This window comes from Monopterus albus, unplaced genomic scaffold (assembly GCF_001952655.1).
Source record: "Monopterus albus unplaced genomic scaffold, M_albus_1.0 scaffold396.1, whole genome shotgun sequence".
Lineage (NCBI taxonomy): Eukaryota > Metazoa > Chordata > Actinopteri > Synbranchiformes > Synbranchidae > Monopterus > Monopterus albus.
In genome coordinates this window covers 159,442-185,725 of record NW_018128276.1, presented here as the reverse complement: position 1 = coordinate 185,725, position 26,284 = coordinate 159,442, and the positions used below count along the sequence as shown (strand labels likewise).

Genomic DNA, 26,284 nt, shown 5'->3' with positions numbered 1-26,284 from the left:
TTTTTGGCTTATATTGATATACCATCCTTTCCACCACAGGCAAGGGAAAAAGCTTTTCTGCGATATTTCAAAATTTGCTTATTACCAGCATTTGAACACAGTTTATATATATATATATATATACAAATTGAAATGTGCATAAAAGCACATGTATGCAAACCCACATATACACCTGGATGTCACTGCACCCAAATAAGAACTAGTCTGGCACATGACAGCCCATAAAAACACATGTCGTTTCATAAGCAGAGTAATTCTTCCCTTAAGGGAAAAAATTGACCTTTATGTGTGAAACTGGTGGGGTTCGTCTTTAAAACATGTATTGGGTAATTCTATACTGGAAACAACATATTACTGTAAGGTCAGAAGTCACAAAAGTGTTGAAATAGAATCGGAACACTGGGCAACATCCCACCTAAATGACTTCAATTGTTTCTCACAATCTGCTTTCACAGCTGTTTGCACTCAGACTGTTGGCATGCTGACAAGGACACATCAGGGTTAGGAATGGAAACACGATGCAGCATTTGAGTTCTTTCTATGGCCTCTTTCATTTGAGATTGTATCAAGCAATTGTTATGGTGATGACTAAGTCTGTGTTCTTCTTATGGGTCAGAGTTGGAAGGCCAAGAATTAATTTAGTTACCTAAGGAAAGAAGAAAGGCCACTCCCAGGAGCATTTTTCACTGTGTGCAACAGTAGCAACATTTAATGGGAGATGCCTCATGCCAGCAGAAACCGACTCTCACTGAAATTAAGTTTAAAAGAGACAAAAAGATAGGACAGTCAGTGCACGTTTTTCACTAAGAGGAAGGGGAGAAAACTAAAAGAGCTATGAGAAAACCTGGGACTCAGTAACTGATAAATTCTTTATAGCTCATGGATATTTATGAAGGTGTTCTTGTCTTGTGCACCAGGCACCATAACTCCTAACTCACCAGCAGCTGGGTGTGCTATTGAACTGGCCACAGTCCCACTCCAGAGGGTACCACCCTTCCTTAAACAGATTGTTGCATCCAAACTAGTCATTGTTACAGTCTTTCTTTGTGATCATGGATTTATTGGTGACTGAAATGTTTATGTATCCCACTCTCTAGTAGCCACCAGTAGTCAGACCTCTAAAACTGATGTGAACCAATTTGATGTCTGTCAAGGCCCTGGAGCCCTGAGATACATTCACACCCCTCTGGGTTGTCCTGAGGTCCACGGAGAGCTGGATGGAATCTGGCCGTGAAGGGAGGAGTTGGGGAGAGTAGAAAGTGTAATGAGGGATCAAGTAAACAGTAGAGCATAAATAGTGTGTGTAGATCAGATGCTAATTTATAGTCAGTTTAATTTCATAGCATAAAATAACACAGCCACACACATGCCTGTTTACCATATAGTTTTATTGAAACACCAGGTTACAATTTCCTACGATACTGATATGGTATGCATACTGGAAACACGACCGGTGAAATATAAAAAAGTTAAAGGATATAACACGAACAATATCTAGAGAGAGAGAGAGAAATATCCTTTTAGTCTCTTTCTCCGAATATTTTTTACAGCAGTACAAAACTAATGTACTCAATCGACTAATTGTGGGAACTGAGTGGTATGATGCTTTTAGGCTGGGAGACACCGAAGTTTATACACATAACATTAAGTGCACTTGAACCGCCCATAGTCTTGCCCATGTTCTGCCCACATATATATTCTTACCATATGATTGTAGCCTGCAAATACAAATGTCTCATAAAAGAAGCAAAAAGCTAGCCTAGCATTCATTTAAACATCTTAAACATCAACTATTTTTGTTCCTACTTCAAGTTCTTAATCATTTGAACCTCATAAAAATTAGTTAATAACACAACTCAAACAGCTGCACTGCGTACTACTGGAAACCAAAAAATCCAATTACATTATAAAAGTAATAAAAAAAAATATCAAAAAGGTAACTTTCTTTGAAATTTTATTGTCATTATTTTATATTTTTAGGAGTTAAAAACAATCTTTTATAACGAAAAACAAAATTAAGGCAGAGCACTGACATACACATCATGCAAAACAAATCTAACAAACACAAAAAAGCCATCATTTACTTTGAGTCTTCCTTCATTTGTCATCACAGACTATGTTTACATGTATTGGGGGTATTAGGTTGTTGCCTTGTTCAAGTCAGAAGATTCTGTTCATAGCTTACTCATATCTAGATGTCACAAACACCTCTGTAAATGAAATAATTGTGTATTTTTGGTATTACAATGGGTATTCCATTATAGTAGATTAAAAGATATTGTAAAGTCTTGGGAAGTATCAGCATGTTCCAGAGATAACATTCAAGTCTCTTATAATCACAATAAGAGTCTATTCAGGTCACTGCAGGTAATGTTTGACATTTACATGCTCCAACACATGAGCAGAAAGCCTCGGTAATTTAGGGGAATAATGTTGTATATGTAAACATAGCCACTGACCTCAACTTCTCTCTCTTCTGTCCCCCTTCTCTCTCTAAGGTCCTAAGACTGACAGTATACTTCACACAAAATCGAATTTGGCAGGTTTGCAGGTGAGGTTTGGTGCCAAAAAAGTATAAGATTTGAGTTTGATGTCCCAGGTTGGCCGGATGAATTTGCCAATGTATTTGAAAATGTTTTTGCACCCTCATACACCCTCAGTCAAAGATTGTCCAAGTTCTTTGGGGCACTTCTAATATTTCTCCTATTTTGTGCTACCAGAACCATAGCAACATCAATAAAACAGTTTACTTGTGGTACTACTCTACTGTCTGTTCCCATCATGGCCCACACATTCCTCCAGTTAGTGTGGATGCATTAAACAAAAAGGCCGGAGTTGCAGTGTGTACACTAGCTTGAACTCACAACACCTCAGCAGCGTTTGAGAACATGCCAAATTCAATTTTATTTGGATCATACTGCTGGCCTGCCACTCCTTCTCTTCCCTCAAGCACTGACAAACACCAGGCGAGTGGAGTAGATCAGGTCAGCCAGGTAGAGGATGAAGTTGACAGCAGTAAGCACAGCCACTGCCATGTACTTATCCCAATTACACAACCCTGCGTTGTAACAAGAAGATGGCCTGTCTTTGGTTCCACCGTGCTTGGGATCAAAGTTGAAGATGGGCCAGATGATGGTCGCTGACAGATAGAGGACCACAGCCAGTAGGGCGTAGGCTGACAGGAAGCGAGCAAATGGGAAGGGGAGGCAGCCGGTACACTCGCCAATGCACAGCAGGATTATGACCGCTGATAAGATGAAGCAGATGCAGTAGACTGCCATGCAGTACTTGAGTGCATCGTGACGGTCATACAACACAGGGTCGCTGACAAAGACAAAGATGATGCAGGCCACAAAGGTCTCGCAGACTTTGAGCAGGCCAGGGGCGGTGGCCATGTAGCCAGCCACCTCACCCGGACGTGCTTTGCTGATGCTCACCTCACTAATGTAGGCGATGGTAGCCAGGCAGGAGAAGACAGTTGACACAATGTGGTAGTTGCGGATCTCACCATGGCCTGAGGTTCCCTTGAGGTAGTAGAGGGGGAAGATGATGGAGGCAGATAGGCAGAGCAAGGCGGCGTAGCAGGCAAAGGTGATAGGGAAGTTCTTCCAGGAGACAGGAGCTCTGGTCTGAAGGCCAAACATCTCCACCAGGATGACGAGCAGAGTCCCGGCAAAGCTGAAGGCCCAGCAGAAGATGCACCAGTCTCCGGTGCCATGGCTGAGTCTACCACCATGCACGGCCACAGAGAAGGCCACACAGGAGAAGACAAGGGCCGCCAACCGTGTCCAAAAGAGAGGGCTTGAGTGGAAGGTTATAGCCATGATGGGAGATGCAGTAGGTGATGAGAGAAACTAAAAAGGTTCCTTTGAGGTGTGTCTCTTCTCTTTCTTTTTGGGAGTCCCCCCACTGTTTACCAGCAGTCACTAACACACACAGAACTGCAGGAAGAAAAGACAATGAAAAGAATAGTAAGCAATGTATCAGGTTTTTATGTCATTTTTTTCTGACCGCTAGATGAAGTACAAAATAAAACCCTGAGTGCAACAGCTTGCAAGTCACACAGTCAAATCATTGTATTTTTATGAGTTGTAAAAACAGAAGGTGAAAGCCTGTAAACACAATTTCAGACCACAAATGATGACTGCACTGTGGTCACAGCACAGTTACTGTATATTTGGCCAAATTATCCGGTGAACATGCCTCTATAACTCCAGACATCTTTATCAACAGCATTCCTTTTTTGATGTTCCTCCGAGCTTATGACCTCGGTGTTGGGCATGGTGCTGTAATCGCCACAAACCTCACATTGTGTCTCTTATCATGCTTCAGATGTGGCCTTTCTCATTTGTTTCACTCCCACACCCAGGGACCTCATCTACACTGTAAAAAGAATCTGAAATCTTAAAGAGATTGTGAACATAAAGCAGCTGGGTTTAACAAATTCGGAACATTGTTAATAGAAGCTGCATGTGAAATGTGTATGGATTCTTCTCAATCACTATTACACTGTCTTTAGTAATAATTCATAAACTTTAGCCCTTGACATCAGACTGGCTGAGTTTTTCTAAATGACTCTTAATAATAAATACAGAACAGAATATTCCTACATGCTAAGGGTTATGTTTAGTGCAACACCTGCTTAGTAACAAGTAACAACAAGTAACAAGCAAAACTTTGTAACTAAGTAATATTTCAAAACCCCAAAATATTCAACATGTGCATGTTAAAATATAAAGTAGAGGAAAAAGGCAAGTCCTCACAATTGCAGTGCTGAGACAAAAACAAAATAAACAAACAAACAAGATTTAGCTGGATAAAAATATTTGTGGATTATCATCAAAAGTAGTTGCTAGATTTGGCATCAACGTTGTTTGTTGCTGACTGTGTTCCCTCTACCATTAGTGTTGTATTTGGTGGCTGCTAATAATATGACCACATGATGCTAAACTCAGCCATAGATGTTCCATTTCCAGAAGTTTTTGGTGTCCTGTTTGCCGCAAGCCCCAACTGGTTTCATTCAGCTGTACTCATTGCAAGGCAGCGAAGAGTATTTTCAAATCAGAGAAATTACTCACACTGCAACCTCTTCTGCAGCTGCATAGCGCTGTGATCTAATGAGGCTACTGCCATTAGTCTCAGCACAGATAATGTCCTCATGAACAAATGGATTTGTATTGAACGTCGAGGCACAATGACATCTATATGAGGAAACTTGCTCTTTGATTCTGAGGGACTGATGTTGATAAAAGCTGATGTTTGTTGTTGGACCTTTATTGATATAGAAATAAAACTCTGGAAAATACTTCTGGATATAATGAACTCAGAGTGATTTGCATCACAAAAAGATTTAAAACCAACTGCTGTGCATTTGAAGCTCCAACAACAAGACGAGACAGACATTTTACAGTGTAGAACCTCCCTGACAACACTGGCAGTCCTCCCTCTCAGCCCTCCTGACATCAATCGCCCACTTGGCTCCACAAGCACTGTGCTGCATGTTCCCAGTTAACATAGAGAGACAATTATAAACAAGAGAAAAGGCCTGTTTACATTAGTCCTATTAAATGCCAAGGAAACAGCCGAGGCTGACGAGGTGAGAAGCTGAACTGGGGGGAGGTCTGAACACAAAGAAGAGGACAAAAAGAGCCAGAAAGGGAAAAAGAGACCCCTGGAGGGTGAGTCACTTGTAACCAAGAGGGAGGGGAGGGTAGTAAAAAAGAGGGAGGAACACGGGGGAAGCCCTGTACCTCGGCCGCAAAAGGACACATAGTTTAAACACAGTGATGGAGTGAAATAGCAAAAGAGTGAGTCACCACTGGGCCCCTCATTTTCACCACTCTTTCTTTCTCTCCCTCCTTCTCCCCTCCCTTGTTTCTTGTAAAATTTTCCAACTCACTGATGCATTCCAGATGTGCTACAGTCTGGTTGCTGCTGAACAACTGGTAACTTTGTCATATTTGCCAAATTCTTTCCTTTTGCTTCCCTCTCTTTTCCTTCCCTTCCTTCCCTCACGGTCTCATTTGGTGACTACTCTCTCTCTTTTCCACCAGTTGTCCTCTTTCTCCCTCCCTGCTCAATACTCCCACTCCAGCTATAAAGTCAGGGTACCAATTATCATTCATGTAAACCACTCAAAATAAAGCTAGTCTCATTTGGTGACTACTCTCTCTCTTTTCCACCAGTTGTCCTCTTTCTCCCTCCCTGCTCAATACTCCCACTCCAGCTATAAAGTCAGGGTACCAATTATCATTCATGTAAACCACTCAAAATAAAGCTATAGAGGGTCGTAATGGAAAATTTCCCCCAGCCACTCCTGCTGCCATTACTTTCCTGGTTATGGAATTGAGTCAGGAAAGAAATGGGAGAGGAAAATGGCAGAGGCAAGAAAAAAGAAAAGAGACATGTGGAAAAAGTGTCTTTTCACAGCACAGTATGGAAAACACAACAGGATCACATGAAGAGGGGCACTTCCCGAAATGAAAGCAGTACTGAAAATACACATTAGGCTTGCAACAGGACAGCAAACAGGATGTGACACTATCATGCTCCCCTGCACAGTCATTTTTCATACAAACAATATTCTGACACGCTCACACACACAGAGGAAATCAATATTGGTTTCAGAAAGAGAGGTCTTGTACGCTGCTTGTTTGGTTGTCATGACATAACATCACTAAATCGATTTCACCACTAACCCAAAGCCTGGGTTGAAGCACAAGAGCAGCTCTGTTGTTAAACTGTCCATAGCGTGTGTGTTTGTATGTGTATGAAAGTAAGGTTAGTATATTAGTTTATTAAAGTTCAACCACTGTGCATTTTCAAGAGGCTGAGGCAAAATAAAAATTTGCTTTTGCTTTTTTGTAAGGGGTTTCAAATAAAAAAAATCCAAAGTATTCAACATTTTCACTCAGAATACAGCTGTTAACAGCCTAGAGAACAACTGGAAACAGCGATCATAATCTCTTTATTGATATATACATTGGTTGTTTGTTTTTATCAAAGCAGACTGACACACCACACCTACTCAGTGAAGAAGGAGACATGGATACAGCTCCTTATTTAAATGAAGAACAGTGATAAACCTGATGAAAATAATAAAAAAATTTATAAAAAACAATAAATAATTCATGCACCTGAATAACAGAAGACAACACTGCTAGCGTAAACATTTAGTTTGGCAGCTGTATTTCAGGCTTATGCAGAGTTTCATTCATTGGCAGTGAATGTGGGTGTGCTGTCTGCCACACCCTGCTCCCAACACACACACCACACTATGTTCTAGTGGGCACAAACTAGCATAAAAACACAAACATAAATAACCAAAAAGGTTTCCCCACAAACAGTGCAAAGAAAACCAACTTCTGAAAACATCACATTGTTGCTGTGTGTCTGAAAGTTACTCAGCACAAAAATACTACAGTAGAAAATATTAAAAAAAATAAATCAATAAAAATAAAATAAAACCTCTACAAACCTACAATGGCGCAATTTAGAAATCACTTCCTTTAAACCCTTTGAGTTTTCCTCCGGCTCAACTCTTTTTTTTTTATTGGCTCTCTTCCAAGTGCAGAGAACTGTGAAAATTTCCTTCAACATGGAAAAATACAAACATAATAGCTGCTGACAGTATCACACTGTTTCCATGAAGCTTGCCTGTAAGTAAAATGCAACATGTTGCAGCTAAACAAACGCTGGTCTTTGGACAAGCACAAGACGTTTTCCTTAGCGCCAACTCACCACGACATAATAGTGCTGTCTGAAAGGTCATTACCTTGTACGCTTGCCGCTACTGCTCTCTGTTCTCCAGGGCATCCAGCATAGAGAATGTAACTGTCCAGCTATGTGACTTGACTACTAGCAGCTCAGAGGAACAGCTCCCCGCCCAGCAAACCAAATTAGGAATCAAATGTCTGCACCGTTATTCACATCTGTCTGAGCTCACGTCCTCCACCCAGTAGACCGGGACTCTGCTGCTTAACACACCCAGCATAGCCTAGTGCAGCAGAGCTTTACTGTCTGGTAAAAAATAGACTTCTTGATTAATTGTATACACTTTCACTGGCTGGCAGTGTCATGAAAAGCAGAGACAGTAAGAAATCTAAAGTTAAATAAATGTTTTTATAAATATTTTGCTCTTCTATGTGAAGATGAATGTAATTGTATTTAAATCTGTTACTGGAAATTTTGTTTGTTTCTTTTATTAAAAACAACATGTATATATTGTGGGAATAGGTCACTGTAGGTGTGCTGAGGCCCCTGCTCTACACCCTGTACACCCACGACCCACTGTAAAAGAAAAATACCCACATCTCTTTGATTAAATTCACAAGACAATTATCTCAAAAAAAGGTTTCTATCAGTGTTGCTATTGACACCGGCCACATCAAAATATTTGTCAAAGTTACAGCCTGAATCATCGCACTTGATGATTATTTGTATGTGTTGCCTAGCAGAGCACGACGAGCACCAGCAGCAGCAGCAGCGGCAGCGGAAGCAGCAGGAACCCCTGACAACCATATACTTATTTACTGAAAGTTGTAAGTTGAGTCATTTTCTGTCTGTTAAAAAAAGCTGTCAGAGAGAGAGAACTGCTATCATTCTTATGAGATTGCTTTCATTTGTTTAAATTTCTTACATTTCATTCCACCATAACAATGTGTTGCTGTTAGAGACTAGCACAACATGCTTGTGTGTGAAAAGCATAAGCTTTATTCTTGTGTATTTATTACTGAAATATGTATTTTAAAATAATTTACAAAATGTACAAATACCTGAACAGGACCTCACAAAATCAATATAAGATTAGATAAGACAAGACAAAATAAGATAAGATAAGATAAGAAAATCCTTTTTTGTCATTGTAACACATACAGTGAAATTTTAGAGTGACCTCCAGTCAGTACAGCAATAGAAATACACATAACATATGAAATAAGACCATATATAAAACTTACCTGCTAGAAAAACGAAATAAACAACAGACCTCTCAGGCTCCCCCTCACACAAACAGGCATATTATATTTTATCAGCATTGAGTGTGGTAACTGTTGTTTGGTAAAAACTATTCCTGAATCTAGTGGTCCTTGATTTGATTGCTCTGAACCATCTACCTGATGGCAGCAGTTCAAAGAGTGAACGCCCTGGATGTGAAGTGTCCTTAATGATGTTCTGGGCTTTTTTTGAGGCAGTGCCAACTGTGTAGTGCTTTCAGAGTGAGGAGAGGGTAGCTGACAATCTCCTGGGCCGTATTAATGACCCTCTGGAGCGTTTTCCTCTGAGCCTCTGTGCTGCTGCTGTACCATACACATATACAGTATGTAACGATGCGCTCAATGGAGCACCAACAGAAGGACACCAGCAGTCTCTGGGAGATGTTGTTCTTCCTGAGCACCCGTAGGAAGTACGGATCCTCTTCAATATGGACTCCCAGAAAGTGGAAGGCCGGCACCCTCTCCACACGGTCCCTGCTGATATACAGTGGCAAAATATCAGTTTTCTTCCTCCTGAAGTCAACAATGACCTCCGTAGTCTCTGAGATATTAAGTAGCAGATTGTTTTCTCTGCACCACACTATCAGCCTCTCCACCTCATCTCTGTAGGCAGTCTCATCCCCCCCAGAGATAAGCCCCACCACCGTGGTGTCATCAGCAAATTTTACAATGGCATTGCCATGGTGGGCGGGGGTGCAGTAGTGGGTGTACAGGGTGTAGAGCAGGGGGCTCAGCACACAGCCTTGTGGGGAACCAGTGCTGAGGCTGAGAGGCGTGGATGTGTGTGGGCCCACTCTCACTCTCTGGCTTTGTCTGGACAGGAAGCTCTTAATCCATATGCAGATGGTATATGGAATTCCCAGGTTTATTTAAATAAATAAATACTTTTGCATTGTTTGCTCATATGCATGTTTATGTGTCCTACTTTACCAGAAGGTGTCTCACTAAACCTGAAAACTGCAAAATGTTGACGAGGATCATAAACATGCTGTCATCCTTTATTTAAAAAAATTATCACTTTAGTCAGACTGGTCAAACTGTTTCAGTTTTTGTCTCATTTAATCTGAGATCAACCTATAGACTATCTGCCGATATTGGGTCAGACTGTGTAGAAGTTGATCTCATAGATCTGCTATGTTTTGCCGTGATATATTAAGTTTAACATGTTTAAATGTCCGCAGATGAAAGTTTTAGTAACTTACTCTTTGTTTGTAACATCGGTTTTTGTGACTTACTACCGCCAGCAGATGGCGCCAGATTAAACTTTAAAGCATGACGTGTTTGTTCTGCGACTTTTTTCTTTTTGGGAGCGTCACTTTTCAGAGACGCTGCTGTCTGTCTGGAGAAGGTAACATCATGGCGTCGGGAACAGGAGAGGCGGTCACTGGGCACGATGCAGAATTGGACGAGTTATTGGACAGTAAGGGATGACATTAAGTGTGTACATTCACCTTCATGTTACCAACATCCCTACGGTTTGTTCTGGTGTTGAAGAGTCAATTCAATTCAATGTTATTTGTAAAGCGCCAAATCACAACAAAAGTCGTCTCAGGACACTTTATAAAGTAAAGTCTAGATTTTACTATTATTAATATTATAGAGGAAACCCCAACAAATCCCTCTTGAGCAAACACTTGGAGACAGTGGGGAGTTAAAACGGCTGTTATGTGGCCCCCCCCCCCTCTTTTTCTCAGTGTTACGGGTTTAGCTTGTGTGTTCGGTGGGACCTCCCGCTTAAGTCCAGTTGTCAAAGTAGCTTAAAGTTATGCCCCTGACAGGCAAACCAGATGATGATGCTGTTCACCAACATAAACAAAGTCATTGCAGGTGACGTTGTTAATGTAATGTAGCAGTGATCCAGATTCATCGAGCGGCTCTCACACATTGGATTTTATTTTTATCGAAAGACAATTGACGTTAGCACGGCGGCGCCTCAGCTGCTAGTGACAGTGACTGTGTACTCTTTAATGTGCAGAATTCCTCTCTAGTCTAGTTATTGTACTACTGTAAATATGTTATTGTGACTCTACTCGACACTTTCCACTTTTAAGTGCACCCACCTTTCTAATAAAGTGTGAGACAGCCCTGAAGTTAATTTTACAGCCATAACTCCTACAGTTTGTAGTTTCAGTTGAAAATTTTGGTTATTATTGAAGCTGTTAAATTGTATTGAGAAGTAATGAAAATATTTTGTCCACCCCATTTATACCAATGAGAGCTGACTAAATATTGCACCTGTCAGTATAACACAGTCCAGTTTAACAGCACTGCAAACTAGAGCCTCCACAATAACCATAAGTCGAATCAGTACTTAGTTATAACTTTCATGAATGTCAGCAGGATGTTAGTGCTGTTATATTAGACTGCCTTTGTTTTAACCATATTTGCACATGCTGTGTGTGTTAAGAGACAAGAATAACTAGATAATCTTCTCACATTTGGGTGAATGACTCCATTATTAAAATTGTAGTGACTGACATGGTTCTAAAGTTGTCTCTTTCTTTCAGGTGCACTGGATGACTTTGACAAGACATCGGCCCCTCCAGCTCCTGAACCTGCAGCTGCTTCTTCCTCAGCCAGCAGCGGTGCAGACAAGGTCTATATGTGCAAAAACAAGACAATCACAACCCCACTTTTCTTCTATTGTGTATTCTCTTTTAACTTTATTTTAGCATGAGGTAAATCTTAACCTAGAGAAACTATTTTGTATAGCTAACTATAAATTTTGCTTTTCCAAGAAGTTACTGTAAAGGAAAATGTTTTTCAGAATCAGCTTCTTGTGTTTTATTTGTTTTTGTTTTTTTAAGTTTGTTTTTTTAGAGGTTTGAGTTTGGGTAAAAATGTTCATGCCTAGATCAGTTAAAGAAGAGTTATTACAAGTTTCTATTTCCAACTCAACTAATCACCATATTTGTGGTTGTCTGTTATTTGATCTCAACTCTGTTGGGTTCTTCTCCCCCATTTCTTTGTTTTACAGCCGTTGAACCTTTTCTGCTTCCACATGTTTCAGTCAGCTGGTTGTCGGTTGTGTTACCTCCAAAGCTTTAAAGGTTCAGTCCTACAAATCTGCCCAGAAATGATTCCTTATTATTCAGAACATGTCTGGCAGGGTTAAGGTTACATTTTAAGCTTTAGAGTTTGTGTTCCTGTGATGACAGAAGGGGTTACTGAGTACTGAGAAGCCGCAGGTTAGATACAGTTTAACACCCTTTCCACCTGCAAATCTCTAGCAACTGCTTATGTGTTTTCTGTTGACCTGTGTAGCCACCCCTCCTTGAGGACTGCAAGCTTTTTGAGACTCTCTTTGAGGGGGAAATGGCTGCTCAAGCCAAGGATGAGTGGGAGAAGGCCATGACTGAGCTGGCCCAGGAGGAGCCGGAATTACTGCAGCACTTCCAGAAACTATCGGAGGCTGCAGGCAAAGTTGGTAAGATCTATACTTTTTATTGTTTATGTTTGTTATAATGTTTCTTCAGCTGAATCTGTCTGTGTGTACTCTGTATAGGCACTGACACTGCCTCACAGCAAGAATTTACGTCCTGTCTTAAAGAAACCCTGCGGGGCTTGGCCAAAAATACAGACAACCTGCAGGTGGGTCAAATCACAATTGATTTCAAAGTGCTTGACACTAATTTAAAATCATTTACTGATTGGATATTGTTTACCAACAGTCCACAGGACTACCTGGAGATGATCTTGTCAAGGCTCTAGAAGGGTTGGGATTAGATGAGGGTGGTGAGGCAGGCAGTGATGATGGAAACATCCTCCCCATCATGCAGTCCATCATGCAGAATCTGCTCTCTAAGGAAGTGCTTTACCCGTCTCTCAAAGAGATCACTGTCAAGGTATGGCTCTTTTTTTAATGGGAGTTGCCATACTTTTTAGTGTCCATTTGGGTGGTTTTAATAATTGTCACCCACCCTCACAGTACCCAGAGTGGTTGGATGCCAACAAGCCCAGCCTTAGCCCAGAAGACTACAAGCGGTATGAACATCAGTCCGAGATCATGGGAGAGATCTGTAAGCAGTTTGAGAAGGAGGAAGAGGGGGCAGGGAATAAAGAGAGCACTTTTGAGAGCATCATGGACCTGATGCAGCAGGTAAACTTAACTTTGAATCAAAGAGAGAAAAATAAAGTTCTTACATTAAATAGCTTATATTATATTAAATAGCTATTGCTAGCAGGGGAGCCACATTACAATGGTCATGTATAGTATTGCTTATAAGCTGTTGCACTGATCTAACCTCAACCAGAATAGATTTTGGTTTGTTAATAATGAAACTCATCACAGATTATAATGCTTTCATTTACAGCTGCAAGACCTTGGTCAGCCACCTAAAGAGTTAGCAGGTGATGCGGTAAGTTGCATATATGTCTGAGTACTTGATTCTTGGGATAACTACACACAGGATCCACAAAGTACAGAATATATGCATTTGTCATGTACCCATCTCGAAGTTGCTGAGTTCCTATATTCCTTACTAACCAGTCATGAATGTCTGTTTTCAGCTAATCCAACAAATTGACCTGACAAAGTTACTAAATCATGTTGATAAAGAAATCTTTTTCTTTAATCCAATACCACCATTATACCATCTTTCTCAGTAATAAACACATTGTCCCCAGTGGCCCAGAGATTAAAGGAAGTGGTTTATATATTGTACTATATGGTTTTGTCATTTTGCCCAGTCCTTGCTTAGACATGACAGTATTTTTCCCCTTTCATCTTCCCCTCCAGCCTCCTGGTTTTAACTTTGACATGGAGTCCCTCAATCTCCCTGGTGGCCCTGGGGCTGGCGCGGCAGAGCAGTGTTCTATCATGTGAGGAGGTAGTGCTGTCACCCATCAGGAGCACTGGAGCTGGGAGGTCACTCTGTGTGCATCAGCAATAATGAGGAAGTGAGAAACGGGTGACAAGTGTGTGAAGCAAAGATCAGCCAGGAGTGTGGCCGTCATTGCTGTTCTCCCTCAAGCAGACAGTGTGCTGATGGAGGGAAACACAAAACCCAACGTGAACACACACTCAATCACACTCTTCTGTGTAAACCCACTGGACGCACAACTGAGAACATTTAACATCTCTGCATTACTTTTCTGTTGCCACTTGGCCTTTGGTTTAGTTTTAACAGCATTCCTTTAAAAACATGCCACTGCCGTTTTCCGTTTTCTGTTTTCCTACCGTTCAGCCTCATGGTAACATCTACCAAACTACTTCATGGGTATAAACGGTGCCTTTGCAAAATGTCTTCAAGTCATGATTTTAGGTCTCAGAATAGAGTGAAGATTGTGCATCATTCAACTAAGCACTTCAGATTATAGTTGTAAAGTAGTATGATCACCCCAGGTTTACACCAAGTTAGTGATTGTTTTTGGTGATTCATTAAACTTACAATTACATTTTGATCTGTGTGCAGGCTGTACAGGGTTTGACTTTGTCTTAAAAATGTATTAATGTGTAAAGGAAGTGTAAAAAGTGAGTGTACATTTGCTAATTATTTAAATAATTAAAAGACTAGAGAAGATTGAACACCTCATGAGAAGTTCCCAGCACCTACTCTAATTCAGCCAGTTAACTTAACAAGACCCATTCCTGAGTGTTATACCCCTGTCCCTGGAATTGATTTGAATGAGGTGATGATTCCCCAATGCTTTTACTGTGTAGTGTTAGTGTGCAAAGTACTTCCGTGTGATTCCCAGTATTTTTAATGTGCAGAGTGATGTTTTCTTTAGTATGGTGTCCCTATTAGGAAAGACAAACACTTGACTAGTGTTTACTGCCTACTAGCACCTGATAACCTAATGAAAAGTACGTTATGTTCTTTCTATAAAAAGTGACAGCAGAATGGTAAACCTCATTGTTTCAAAAGTGGAGGAAAAAACATGTTTATATTTCATGCAGATGCGCTTTTTGGCTAGGAAACCATCAGCCTGATGTTAGTACATTTTAGGTGTAGTTGGTGGGTGTGTTTACTCCAGCGGCCACTGTTTGCCAGCTGCTATTTCTGCTGGACAAAAGTATACCACTGTCAATGCAGAGGGAAGTCTAGAAATCACACAACAACCAGTAACTATAATAAAGGGGCACTGCTGTGAAAGGATCCAGTTGACCTTGTACTGCAAAGAGATCAAATTTACATCCAATACACACCTGAGGAGGTACATAAAGGGTTTCATCGTGAGTGGAGCGGTAACAAATGCAGCCTGTTATTTGACACTACATTGTTTTGTAAATATATTAAATAAAATGATATATTGCAAATTAATTTTGGTTGTAGGTTATTACTAAGCATTGCTTTTATATTACTAGTGGCAAGTGGCTGAATATAAGAAAGTACATTTTTTCAGATTTATTATAACATTTTTAAATTATGTACTTATGCAATGTATTCAGTAAGTGTATGCACTTATAGGTACTTGGGTTTTTAGTGAAATAATCCTCTCTATGCTGTTTTATTCTTCAGTTTCACTACATTTCAGGCAAAATATTGTACCTGATGAATGCCACAAGTTGAAACGCATAGCTCTGACAAAGTTTTCATTTTTATTTTTTCCAATTACAAATGTTGTTGGAGTTTTGATCTTTTTGGTGTAAGTGAAGGTGTGCCTGAAATCCTGTCTCTACTTTTAAGATATTGAACAAATTGAGGCTTTAAAATTAACAAAATGTCAGACATAAAACATTATCCAATGATCTATGTTATGTGCTATCGATGAGCCTACAGTGTAACTGTGTTAGCAGATCTTTATTGATACATAGCTAAGAGGAACAATTAGTCACATAAACCTTGTCACATTTTGCGTATATTTATGTCTGATTGGTTCAGACTGTGTAGAAGTTGATCTTATAGATCAGTTATGACAATATGTCGTCAGCAGAGGGCTTGGTAGTGCAATTTTATGTGTTGTATTTCTATCTCCCGTCGCCGTGGAGCTTTCTGCGTCCACGTTTCACTTCACAACTTTATTGTTCACAACCGGAAGACAGATCGAGCTACGTGTCAGGAAAAAGAAGAATCTCCTAAATGGGCGAAGGCGATTAGGTCGTCTGAATCAACCTGTGTGGAATATTTTGTTTACTTTTATTCTTGGTGTTGAATTGCATCTTATCACAGCAGTAAAATTACAACGTGTATAAACGTCTTTGACAATGTTAACCAAGTTTGAAACGAAGTCGGCCCGCGTTAAAGGTAAGAGTTTGCCAGCTGTAGTTAGCGTAGGAGCTAACGTTAGCTAGCTGACTTTATCTGGCTCAGCTATTTATCCTTTGTTGCGCTGTTAATGAATACATTCACTGTATTCATTGCATTTATTATTTTAATTAATTTATGTCATGTATTGTGATCAAATTTAGTGATGCTGATTGGACACCACCTCCCTGTCTAAGCTAGCTAACGTCAACGTAACAAACGCCACCATTAACGTAATACAGTAAACCTGGCCACTTGCTGTGTTTTCCTTTGTTGATATACAGTACTGTAAACGGATCTTTGCAAATGATAATATATTGTTGCTCTACTGTCTTACTTTTCAGGCCTGAGTTTCCATCCCAAAAGACCATGGGTTCTTGCAAGTTTGCACAACGGAGTAATCCAGTTATGGGACTATCGGATGTGCACACTGATTGACAAGTTTGACGAGCATGATGGTAAGACAGTGGTGTGACTTATGTGGTTCATAACCACATAAGCTTATGTGGTTCATAATCACATAACCAGGAAATTGCAAACAGTGCCGTTACGTTTTTTGCGACTGTATTATTTGTACTTTCACATAGTGTTCTTGATCGATACGTGATATAATTGGTGCGTCTTCACCCACAGGCAGCGGCGGTTTTTGGAATGGGCGAACGGGGCAGCCACCCGGCGCGGCGTTTTTTCATGACACGTGGGGGGCGGCACATGCACTTGGAAAGAAAATAATCTGCGCCGCTAAGCGGTTTTCTATTATCTATCATATGTGGCGCCCCTGCTTGATGAGAAGGTGCCGTGCACAGAAGCAGTTTTTTGCCGAAGGAGAGAATAGAGAGAAGTGAGGAAAGAAACGAAGGGGTCCTTGTGTTTGGCTTATGTTCGTGTTATGCACGTTATACATGCTTGTCACACTGATAAAAGGTAATGCAAAAGAAAGTCTGTTGGTGTTTGTGTCTGTGATTTGGCTAGGTGCTAGCACCCCGCTAGCTAGATTAGCTGCTCAGTATAGTTGTAGGTTAGACTACCTTCTCCCCCACCATGCGAGGCCGTTACATTTGGTGTCAGAAGTAGGAGATAGTTGGTTCGGCTGAACAACACCATGGAGAGAAGCATGGCTGAGCTGGAGTGAGAGATTGAGGAAAACACCCTCCAGCTAGAGTGGCTGAGGAGGAGAACGCGCCGTGGGGAGGAGGCTGACCCTCAGCCTGATGGCGCCAGCGCTCCACTATGCACCCCTCGCCCAGGCCAACTGTCAAACTGCCCAGGTATGGAGGACTGACTCCCTTAGAGCCCTACCTGGCGCAACTATACCTGGCGGCTTGCCATGGAGGATGGAGCCAGGAGGAGGCAGCAGTCCGGCTGGCGCTTGCCTTAGAGGGGGACGCGCTGCAGGTCCTCCTCGATCTGTCCCCAGAGGAACGAACGGAGCTGCCCAGCTGCCCTCGACTGCTGCTTCGGCCAAAGAGTCTTGGCCGAGCGGAGCAGGGAGGAGTTGGCTGGCAGACGCTGGTAAGAGGGGGAGAGCCTGGGGGGCTTTTGCTGCCGACCTGCGGCTCCACGTCAGGTGGGGTTACGCCAGTTTCCCAGCGATGCCGAGGGAGAAACTGAGCCTCCATGCCTTTCTGCAGGGCCTCGCTCCGGAGCAACTCCACCAGCACGTCGGCACCTTGCGACATGAACGAGGCGCTGAAAGAAGCGGAGCGAGCCGAAGAGGTACTGGGTCCACGGCCAGCGCGAGTGTTGCCCCCGCATCCATGCATCCGGACAGCGGAGCTGGGAGGAGAGGCAGCTGGGCTGGAAGGGCCAAAGACTAGCCAGGCCCAGTTGGCAGAAGAGCGCCAGCAGAGGCCGACACCGGACCACTGCTTCTGCTGTGGTTTGCACCTGACCACACAGGAGAAGGAGAGGCTGTTAAATCTGCTGGGGGAGTTTGTGGGCATTTTCACAGCGAAGGAGGAAGACTGTACCAGCACAGGCCTGGTGCAGCACCACTTTGACACGGGAGATGCCACTCCTATCCGCATGCGCCCCCACAGACTTCCCCTAGCCAAACGCCAAGCTGCTGAAGGACTGATTGAAGAGATGGCAGCTAATGGCGTTATTAAGCCCTCTGACAGCCCCTGGGCCGCCCCGGTGGTTATGATGCGGAAGAAGAGCGAGGGATGGCGCCCTTGTGTGAACTATAGGTGTCTCAACGCCGTCACCCACAAATACTCGTACCCGCTGCCCCGCATCGATGACGCTCTGAACTATGTGGCGGGGTCCAGTTGGTTTAGCTTATTGGACATGCGCAGTGGGTACTGGCAGGTGGAACTGGCACCAGAGGCCCGCCCCAAAACTCCATTCTTTATTGGACAAGGGCTGTGGCAGTTTCGGGTGATGCCCTTTGGCCTCTGCAATGTCCTGGCCACCTTCGAGAGACTGATGGAGCAGGTCCTAAAAGACATACCCCGTACCCGCTGCCTGGTGTATTTAGATGACCTGCTAGTCCACGCAAAGAGCTTCACGCAGGCCCTTGACAACCTGTGCGAGGTCCTGACCACCATCCAGGGTGCTGGGCTCCGGTCCAGTTGGTTTAGCTTATTGGACATGCGGAGCTTCACGCAGGCCCTTGACAACCTGTGCGAGGTCCTGACCACCATCCAGGGTGCTGGGCTCCGTTTAAACCCGGCAAAGTGTCACCTGCTCACTCGGCAGACACAGTTCCTGGGACACGTGGTCAGCCAGGGAGGTGTGGCCACTGACCCAGAGAAGGTGGTCGCAGTGAGGGACTGGCCCTCACCAAGAAACGTGGCCGAGCTGCGCAGCTTCCTGGGCCTGGCGTCCTACTACCGGCGGTTCGTCAGGGGGTTTGCCACAGTGGTGGCTCCCCTCCACCAGTTGACAAACAAGAGTAGGAGGTTCGAGTGGGACGAGGGCTGCACCACTGCCTTCCGCCAGTTCAAGGCGATGCTGGTGGAAGCCCCTGTCCTGGCCTACCCCGACCCCCAGCGGCCCTTCATCATGGACACTGATGCCAGACTTTGAGAGCCAGCATCACCTAGGTCGGCAGCACATCGACCCTGACGCTCTTTCTCGTCGCCCCTACGTGGCTGACGATTGTTCAGTTCCTGGGACACGTGGTCAGCCAGGGAGGTGTGGCCACTGACCCAGAGAAGGTGGGACTGGCCCTCACCAGGGGGTTTGCCACAGTGGTGGCCCCCCTCCACCAGTTGACGAACAAGGGTAGGAGGTTCAAGTGGGATGAGGGCTGCACCACTGCCTTCCACCAGCTCACGGCAGCGCTGGTGGAAGATGTATGCACAGTGGGGCAGCCTGGAGCTCCATGACGGCCTCCTCTACAGACGGTGGCAGGCCCCGGGCCAAGGGGTTGACCACCTGCAGCTGCTGGTTCCCCCCGCACTCTGATCGGAGTCCTACGCTGGACTACTTCATGAAGTGGCCGGAGGTATACGCGGTGCCGGATCAGAGTGTGGCCACCTCTGCTCAGTGTCTAGTAGACAATGTTTGCCCGGTTCGGGGTCCCAGAAGAGCTGCACAGTGACCAGGGGTGAAACTTCGAGAGCCAGCTGTTCAGCGAGGTGTGCCAGCGACTGGGGGTAAAGAAGACGAGGACTGCCCCTCTGCATCCCCAGAGCGACGGCCTCGTTGAACGATTCAACCGCACCCTGGCTACTCAGCTCGCGACCCTCACCAGCCCACTGCTCAGTCTAGTTGTAGGTTAGACTAGCTTCTCCCCCACCACGTGAGGCCGTTACAGTATTATAAACACAGACCTATAATTTGCATGTTTTAGTTTTTTCCAAATTGTGTGAAATGGCTAATAAAAATAGGTAATACAGGGTGAATTGGTTTAGTCTTGATTCTGGTCGTGAGTGGCAGTGTTGGGGGATGGGAAATCTGTTGATTGTCGAGTGCAAAACAAACAAACAAACAAAAAAAAAAAACAGAGCGATGGAGAGAAAAAGGTCAAAGCTGTCAGGTGCCCAATTTAGGAAAAAGAGAAAAGAAGAGGAGAAACGAGCAAAGGATAAAGGTATGCATCTACGTTCTGTATGATTACGATATCCATGTCATCAATGAAGGGCTAATGTCAATTTATATATATATATATATGTATAACGTCAACTCTTACGTTTGTTAGCCTTCTTGCTATGATGCTTGCTATGCTTATACAACAATAATTCGGTCTGTACTCGACACAAGATCTAATTTCACCAGAAAATTGTGCTTTGCAACAAAATAAAACTTTTATATTATTGTTGTTCCCTGCTCTTGTTATATTCTGATTGTACATATTTTTGACTTTTTTTTGTATACAGAGTATACTGTTCTGTTGAAGGATTTGTGCAATTGAGAAAGAAGTTTGTCTTACACTTACATTGTTACAGTATTGTTACAGCTCAGAGGGGGGTCTCGCCCGGGGAGTAATTCATTGTAGAACCACCACTGCCCACAGGTCCTGTCAGAGGAATTGATTTCCACAAACAGCAGCCCCTGTTTGTCTCCGGAGGAGATGATTACAAAATCAAGGTGAGACTGCTGTTGCTACAAAAGATTTTTTGAAGCAGTGCACTTTGATCAAATAAGATAATTTTTGTAAAGCTATTAATTGCCAAAAATCTTGTATGGGTCTTTCTTGATGTTATTTGCACTGATACACATATCTCAGCAAAGGATCTACTTGAGACTCCTGTCAGGGACTCCAGTGAAGAATCAGGGAAAGAATTTGATTTTATATGTCACAGTGGGTTACATTTCAAATCTGTAGATAGTGTGTTGACTGAAAATAATATACCTACCTATCTATACTGTAATCACTGAAGGTTTGAAACAAGTTTACTAAATTAGTTTACTTAATAGCTAAATTGTCAAATATGCATCTTCAGTTAGTACCACTAGGACTGTTTAGACAAATAAAACTGACAAGCTGGTAATAATGCCCATTATGTTAAATAAACAGAATAAATGTCTGTAAAGTACTAAAAAACTAGGCTAAAGGTTGGTTTGCATTAAAGCCTGGATTCTTCAGATGGTAAGTACCAAGATTAGTGATGATTTACAGTTATGCTATTCACTCACACAAGCATCTGCACACACTCTGGAGCAGCTATCACTGTGTCAAGGACTATGTACGTGCTGAGCAAACAATCCCAATCTGACCAGGTGTGGAACTACAAACTGAGACGCTGCCTCTTCACCCTCCTCGGACACCTTGATTACATCAGAACCACCTTCTTTCACCATGTGAGTTTTTACTGATTTCATAATACAGAGTGCCAAAAACAGAGAATTTTCAGCCAAAAACAAATCTTAAATGAATGAACCCACTTCTCTTTCTGTAGGAGTACCCTTGGATTCTGAGTGCCTCAGATGACCAGACTATTCGCATCTGGAACTGGCAGTCCAGGACCTGCGTCTGGTAAGTCACTTTGTAAATTGCACAGTTAAAATGAAAAATATTAGGGTGACCTGTCTTCTATGATTTCTGAGTATACTGTGTCTTCCTTCTCACCCACAGTGTGTTGACTGGCCATAATCACTATGTGATGTGTGCGCAGTTCCATCCATCTGAAGACCTGGTGGTGTCAGCCAGTCTGGACCAGACTGTGCGAGTTTGGGATATTTCTGGTGAGGGCCTGGGGTTGGTGGACCAGAGGACAGCGGGCTGGGTTGTGGGAGGGGTGGGGGCCAGCGTGGTACGGAGGAAGAGAAAGAAGCAGGAACAGGATGAACGTCCTGAATCTCCTCTTCTTTCTCTGCTACTTGTAGAGGACAAATCTCTGTGGGCTCTTTGCAGAAACACTTCTCCCTCCAGACCAGACGGAGACAGAAAAGTAAATTGTCAGAAAATATTTGTAGTGTGGTACAGCATTCTCAATGGCGAAGGGTTTACAGAGAACAAAGGTGTAAAATATAGTTTAAAAAAAGGCATAAGTAGGAGATGGGAGAGGTGTTTCTGTCTCTGCATGCTCTTGTTGGTGTTTCTTGCCTCCTGTACCTTTTCCATTCATCTGCTTGTCTTCTCACTAACTTAATAATTTGTTGGCACACATCACTTTCTTACATAAGGACATGCAACTGTAACTGTCTCCTGCTCTGGGGATTTATTTGCTTGTATGTTTTCCTAAGACTGTGCATGATTGCATCTATCCAGTGAACTCTTAGCTGTCATGACATCACTGCAGTGTGTGTTGTTTTCATACCTAACCCCCCGTGTTACATGCACAACCTCCAATTAGCTTTAAAGGAAGAGTCACTTTGCACTTACACTTGCATTATGGGAAGCCATGCTGCTTTCCATACAGTTCTTCTACTATTTCTTTGCATTAAGAAAAAGAGCAGTAACTACTAACTGGTTTGAAAGTATATCTTTTACACACTTAAACCTTTTCAACATTGATATTAAAAATATTCTTATACTGACCCTGGCATGACATTTACATGGTTGGCTCTGCTACTCAAAATATAACATGAAGCAACACATTCTTTATATTTCTTACAGCCAGAGTCACCACATTGCTTATCTTTATTCCTAACCCTTAACTGTGACATGTCAGACTCTGTTAACTCTGCATGTGATTGAACATTCTGACAGAAACATGCACGAGCCTCTAAAAAACCAAACTCTAAAGCACATACTCCAATGCCCCATCAGAGCACGTCTTTACAACATTGGCCACCAGCTACCTCATTCCCATCAGCCAGTCCATCCGTGCTCCCTGTGTCCTCTATATCCCATGCTCCCACTGGAAACATTCACACCTGCACATGGGTTCCTAGTGCCATTTCTTCTCCCCTATGTCATCTCTCCGTGCTGCTGAGCTGTCTGTTCACCACATCATTTTAATGGGCAGGAATCATGAATGCAAGCTCTGTTTTCTGTCTTTTTTTTTTTCTTGATCTCATTTGAGTCTGAGGGGTAATCAGTAATCTGGCTAAGCTGCCAAATCAGATCATGAGTAAATGTGATTTTCATCCGCTTGTCAGTGATTCACTAACCCAATCAGTAGCTCCACTACAGCCATGATTGTTTCCAGACTCAAGATGGCGGGTAATGAGAGAGCAGACGTTGTGTTGGTGTGTTTCAGCCCTGTGTGTGTTCAGTAGTCCAGCAGTTCACCTTCCTTATATTTCCTCTTTTCTGATGATGTTACTTCGTTTGATTATTTTAGTAATTTGTATCTTATATCTCATGTTTTTTTTCTTCTGCTCCTGTACTGCGGTTATGCCCTATTTAATATGAATACGGCTCCCCCCGTGCACGCCGTGCTCTGAATGTTGGGTTCCAGGTCTGAGGAAGAAGAACCTGTCTCCAGGTGCTGTTGAGACGGAGGCGCGCGGCATCTCCGGTGTCGACTTGTTTGGTGCCTCAGATGCTGTTGTCAAACATGTCCTTGAGGTAAGCAGCAACTTTCTTGTGTATGTTTTAGTTAGTTTGTAGGGCAGGTAGTGTTTCAGTGTCCAGTCAGCCTTCAGTTCGAGGTCTCGGTGCTTGATTTTTGATGGATTTGTGTGACCTGATGGTGTGTATTCATTTCCAGGGTCACGACCGGGGTGTCAACTGGGCCGCCTTCCACCCCAGCATGCCTCTTATTGTATCTGGAGCTGATGACAGGCAGGTCAAGATCTGGAGAATGAACGGTGAGGGGGACACTCAGGTCTCAGAATACACTAGTTAATGTCCACAGCAACACTTGCAGTGTACTTGCAGTGTTTGGAGCAACTTTAATGTGAAGACCAACATGCTTTTGTCAGGGTCTGCTAAAAGCACATGAAACAAAAATTTAAGAACAGAAACATATGTGTAAGATACAGTATAATCAAATGTATAATGTAGACAAGAAAAACTATAAAGTGCACAAATGGGGCCCAAAAGTAGAAAAACAAAGGGCCCCCACTATAGAAACTCATTAAACCAGAAGCTCTAACATTAACTACAGAGTAAAGGCAAGTGTCCATCATCAATCTGGATGTTGATTGATATGCTTTGCACCCAAGGTTGCCCATTAGTAATGACAGTGTATAAAAGCAAATGCATATATTGCTCTTCAAATGCATCTGTTTGTTTTTCATCCAAGTGTAGTGACTGCTTGATAACGTCATTCATGTAGTTACTACTGGATAACGCTGTAACATGAAAGTGTTCTTTTTGAAATGTGAAAACAATGTCGCCTGCGTTCATTTCTTGGTTATTCGATATTGTAACCTTTTATATTGCTATCCAAACAATTCAAACGCATTTGATTTCATACCCAGTGTTTACATTTCACTTTTTTTTTTTTTTTAATCTTTTTTGACGTATTGCTCTCCCTCTGATCAGACTCTAAGGCCTGGGAGTTGGATACCTGCCGTGGTCACTACAACAATGTGTCCTGTGCCGTCTTTCATCCACGCCAGGAGCTCATCCTGTCCAACTCTGAGGACAAGAGCATCCGTGTGTGGGATATGTCCAAGAGAACTGGCGTGCAGACCTTCCGCCGGGACCACGATCGCTTCTGGGTGTTGGGGGCTCACCCAAACCTCAACCTGTTTGCTGCTGGTGAGTGGTGACGCAGGTCTGATCTACACACATTTAACAAAATCATAACCTTGTCATTTTACAGTTCACAGTATCATTTTTTTTGTCTTTAAGTATGAGAAAAAAAATCATCAAATTGTTGTGCCTCAAACAACAAGGAAAAACCACTTTATCAGAGTAAAAACAGTTGTTCCTACTGAAAACATGATCTCTGGGTTTCAGTGTCTTCAGTATTTTCAGTATTTGTATTTGACTGGTAGTACAGAAAGACTGTTCAGCAGCAGATGAGTAGCAGATATGTAACCTTTCTAAAACAAAAATTACACTATGTATATGTGACTATTTCACTAAATGTCGGTCTGTCCTCCAGGTCATGATAGTGGCATGATTGTGTTCAAGCTGGAGCGTGAGCGTCCAGCATATGCTGTGCACGGGAACATGCTGTACTACGTCAAGGACCGTTTCCTCCGCCAGCTGGACTTCAACAGCAGCAAGGACACTGCTGTCATGCAGCTACGCAGGTAGGTACTTTTTAGTGGTTGTGAAAGGTGCTGCAACAATCCCAGCTATTCTGAAAGTCCTAGGAGTCTAAAATGTTGTTTTATCTTCTATCTTGTCCTAGTGGGTCTAAGTTCCCAGTGTTCAGCATGTCTTACAACCCTGCTGAGAATGCTGTTCTGCTCTGCACTGTGAGAACCCTTAACTCATTTATCGTATATCACTTTCAGTACATACAGATCCTTAGTAGTTTTCTATTTGTGGTGTAATGCTGTTTATCTCCTGCAGAGGGCGACCAACCTGGAGAACAGCACCTATGACCTGTACTCTATTCCCAAAGAGAGTGACTCTCAGAACCCTGATGGTAACAAAACACCTCACTGAAACTGAGCTTTTCCTGCTTCATCCTGTGTATCCTATTGTCGTTTTGTGTAGTTAAATGTCACGCCTTACTTTCTATTGTATCATTGCTAATACTTTGTAACACTGTAAGTTGTTGATGGGTACTGTACTTGGTGACTGAAGTAACACAGATTCTGTCCTTTCTCAGCACCGGAGGGGAAAAGATCTTCTGGTCTGACAGCAGTCTGGGTGGCAAGGAACAGATTCGCTGTCCTGGACCGAATGCACTCTGTAAGTCCATTAGCAGCTTCACAAAAAACAGAAATATAATTGAAAAAGTACCGTATTTTGCGCACCATAAGGCGCACCAGATTATAAGGCGCAATCTCAATTACGGGGTATATTTCTGTACTTAACCCATACATAAGGCGCACCGTATTATAAGGTGCATGCTAAAACGTAACGGAAGCAAAACAGTGAGTTTAGTTGAACTTTATTCTATTTAACAATAGTTAAACTTTATTCTATTTAACAATACACACATTATTTTTTTAATCAATCTTCTCCCACAAATCCATCAAAGTCCTCATCTTCTGTGTCTGAATTGAACAGCTGGGCAATTTCGCCATCAAACATGCCGGGTTCCCTCTCATCATTGTCGGAGTCAGTCTCGTTGCCAGGTGGCTGTTCAGCAATGATGCCGGCTTTCGCGAAAGCTCGGACAACAGTTAAAGCAGATA

General features: G+C 42.8%; 3 protein-coding genes across 3 annotated transcripts in view; 2 read left to right on the top strand and 1 right to left on the bottom strand.

The window, feature by feature from the left end:
* Nucleotides 1-1,373: 1,373 nt before the first annotated feature.
* Nucleotides 1,374-7,918, bottom strand: myadmb (myeloid associated differentiation marker b). The gene is made up of 2 exons (XM_020586156.1): nucleotides 7,775-7,918; nucleotides 1,374-3,941 (listed from the first exon to the last, which is right to left on the bottom strand). The coding sequence occupies exon 2, from the start codon at nucleotides 3,822-3,824 to the stop codon at nucleotides 2,946-2,948; it is 879 nt and encodes a 292-aa protein (XP_020441812.1). The 5' UTR covers nucleotides 3,825-3,941; nucleotides 7,775-7,918; the 3' UTR covers nucleotides 1,374-2,945.
* Nucleotides 7,919-10,279: 2,361 nt separating this feature from the next.
* On the top strand, nucleotides 10,280-15,256 carry pex19 (peroxisomal biogenesis factor 19). The gene is made up of 8 exons (XM_020586160.1): nucleotides 10,280-10,413; nucleotides 11,501-11,589; nucleotides 12,258-12,420; nucleotides 12,499-12,584; nucleotides 12,665-12,838; nucleotides 12,922-13,092; nucleotides 13,307-13,351; nucleotides 13,732-15,256. Exons 1-8 carry the CDS (start codon nucleotides 10,350-10,352, stop codon nucleotides 13,816-13,818), a joined length of 879 nt encoding a protein of 292 aa, XP_020441816.1. The 5' UTR covers nucleotides 10,280-10,349; the 3' UTR covers nucleotides 13,819-15,256.
* Nucleotides 15,257-15,946: 690 nt separating this feature from the next.
* The window catches only part of copa (COPI coat complex subunit alpha), a 19,187-nt gene continuing 8,849 nt past the window's right edge, over nucleotides 15,947-26,284 (top strand). The window contains exons 1-13 of the mRNA XM_020586150.1: nucleotides 15,947-16,180; nucleotides 16,525-16,638; nucleotides 20,643-20,716; nucleotides 21,350-21,430; nucleotides 21,529-21,605; nucleotides 21,705-21,814; nucleotides 23,476-23,585; nucleotides 23,728-23,827; nucleotides 24,507-24,725; nucleotides 25,075-25,225; nucleotides 25,327-25,393; nucleotides 25,491-25,566; nucleotides 25,753-25,835. Of these exons, the coding sequence (XP_020441806.1) occupies nucleotides 16,141-16,180; nucleotides 16,525-16,638; nucleotides 20,643-20,716; nucleotides 21,350-21,430; nucleotides 21,529-21,605; nucleotides 21,705-21,814; nucleotides 23,476-23,585; nucleotides 23,728-23,827; nucleotides 24,507-24,725; nucleotides 25,075-25,225; nucleotides 25,327-25,393; nucleotides 25,491-25,566; nucleotides 25,753-25,835 (1,302 nt within the window). The 5' untranslated portion in view covers nucleotides 15,947-16,140. The remainder of the gene's footprint in view (nucleotides 16,181-16,524; nucleotides 16,639-20,642; nucleotides 20,717-21,349; nucleotides 21,431-21,528; nucleotides 21,606-21,704; nucleotides 21,815-23,475; nucleotides 23,586-23,727; nucleotides 23,828-24,506; nucleotides 24,726-25,074; nucleotides 25,226-25,326; nucleotides 25,394-25,490; nucleotides 25,567-25,752; nucleotides 25,836-26,284) is intronic.

Excerpts from the sequence above, each read along its gene's own strand:
- myadmb (XM_020586156.1), bottom strand. The coding sequence starts at position 3,824 with ATGGCTATAACCTTCCACTCAAGCCCTCTCTTTTGGACACGGTTGGCG.
- pex19 (XM_020586160.1), top strand. The coding sequence starts at position 10,350 with ATGGCGTCGGGAACAGGAGAGGCGGTCACTGGGCACGATGCAGAATTG. Across the intron at positions 12,839-12,921 it reads TCAAAGAGATCACTGTCAAG|TACCCAGAGTGGTTGGATGC; the intron begins GTATGGCTCTTT and ends CCACCCTCACAG. Across the intron at positions 13,352-13,731 it reads AAGAGTTAGCAGGTGATGCG|CCTCCTGGTTTTAACTTTGA; the intron begins GTAAGTTGCATA and ends CTTCCCCTCCAG.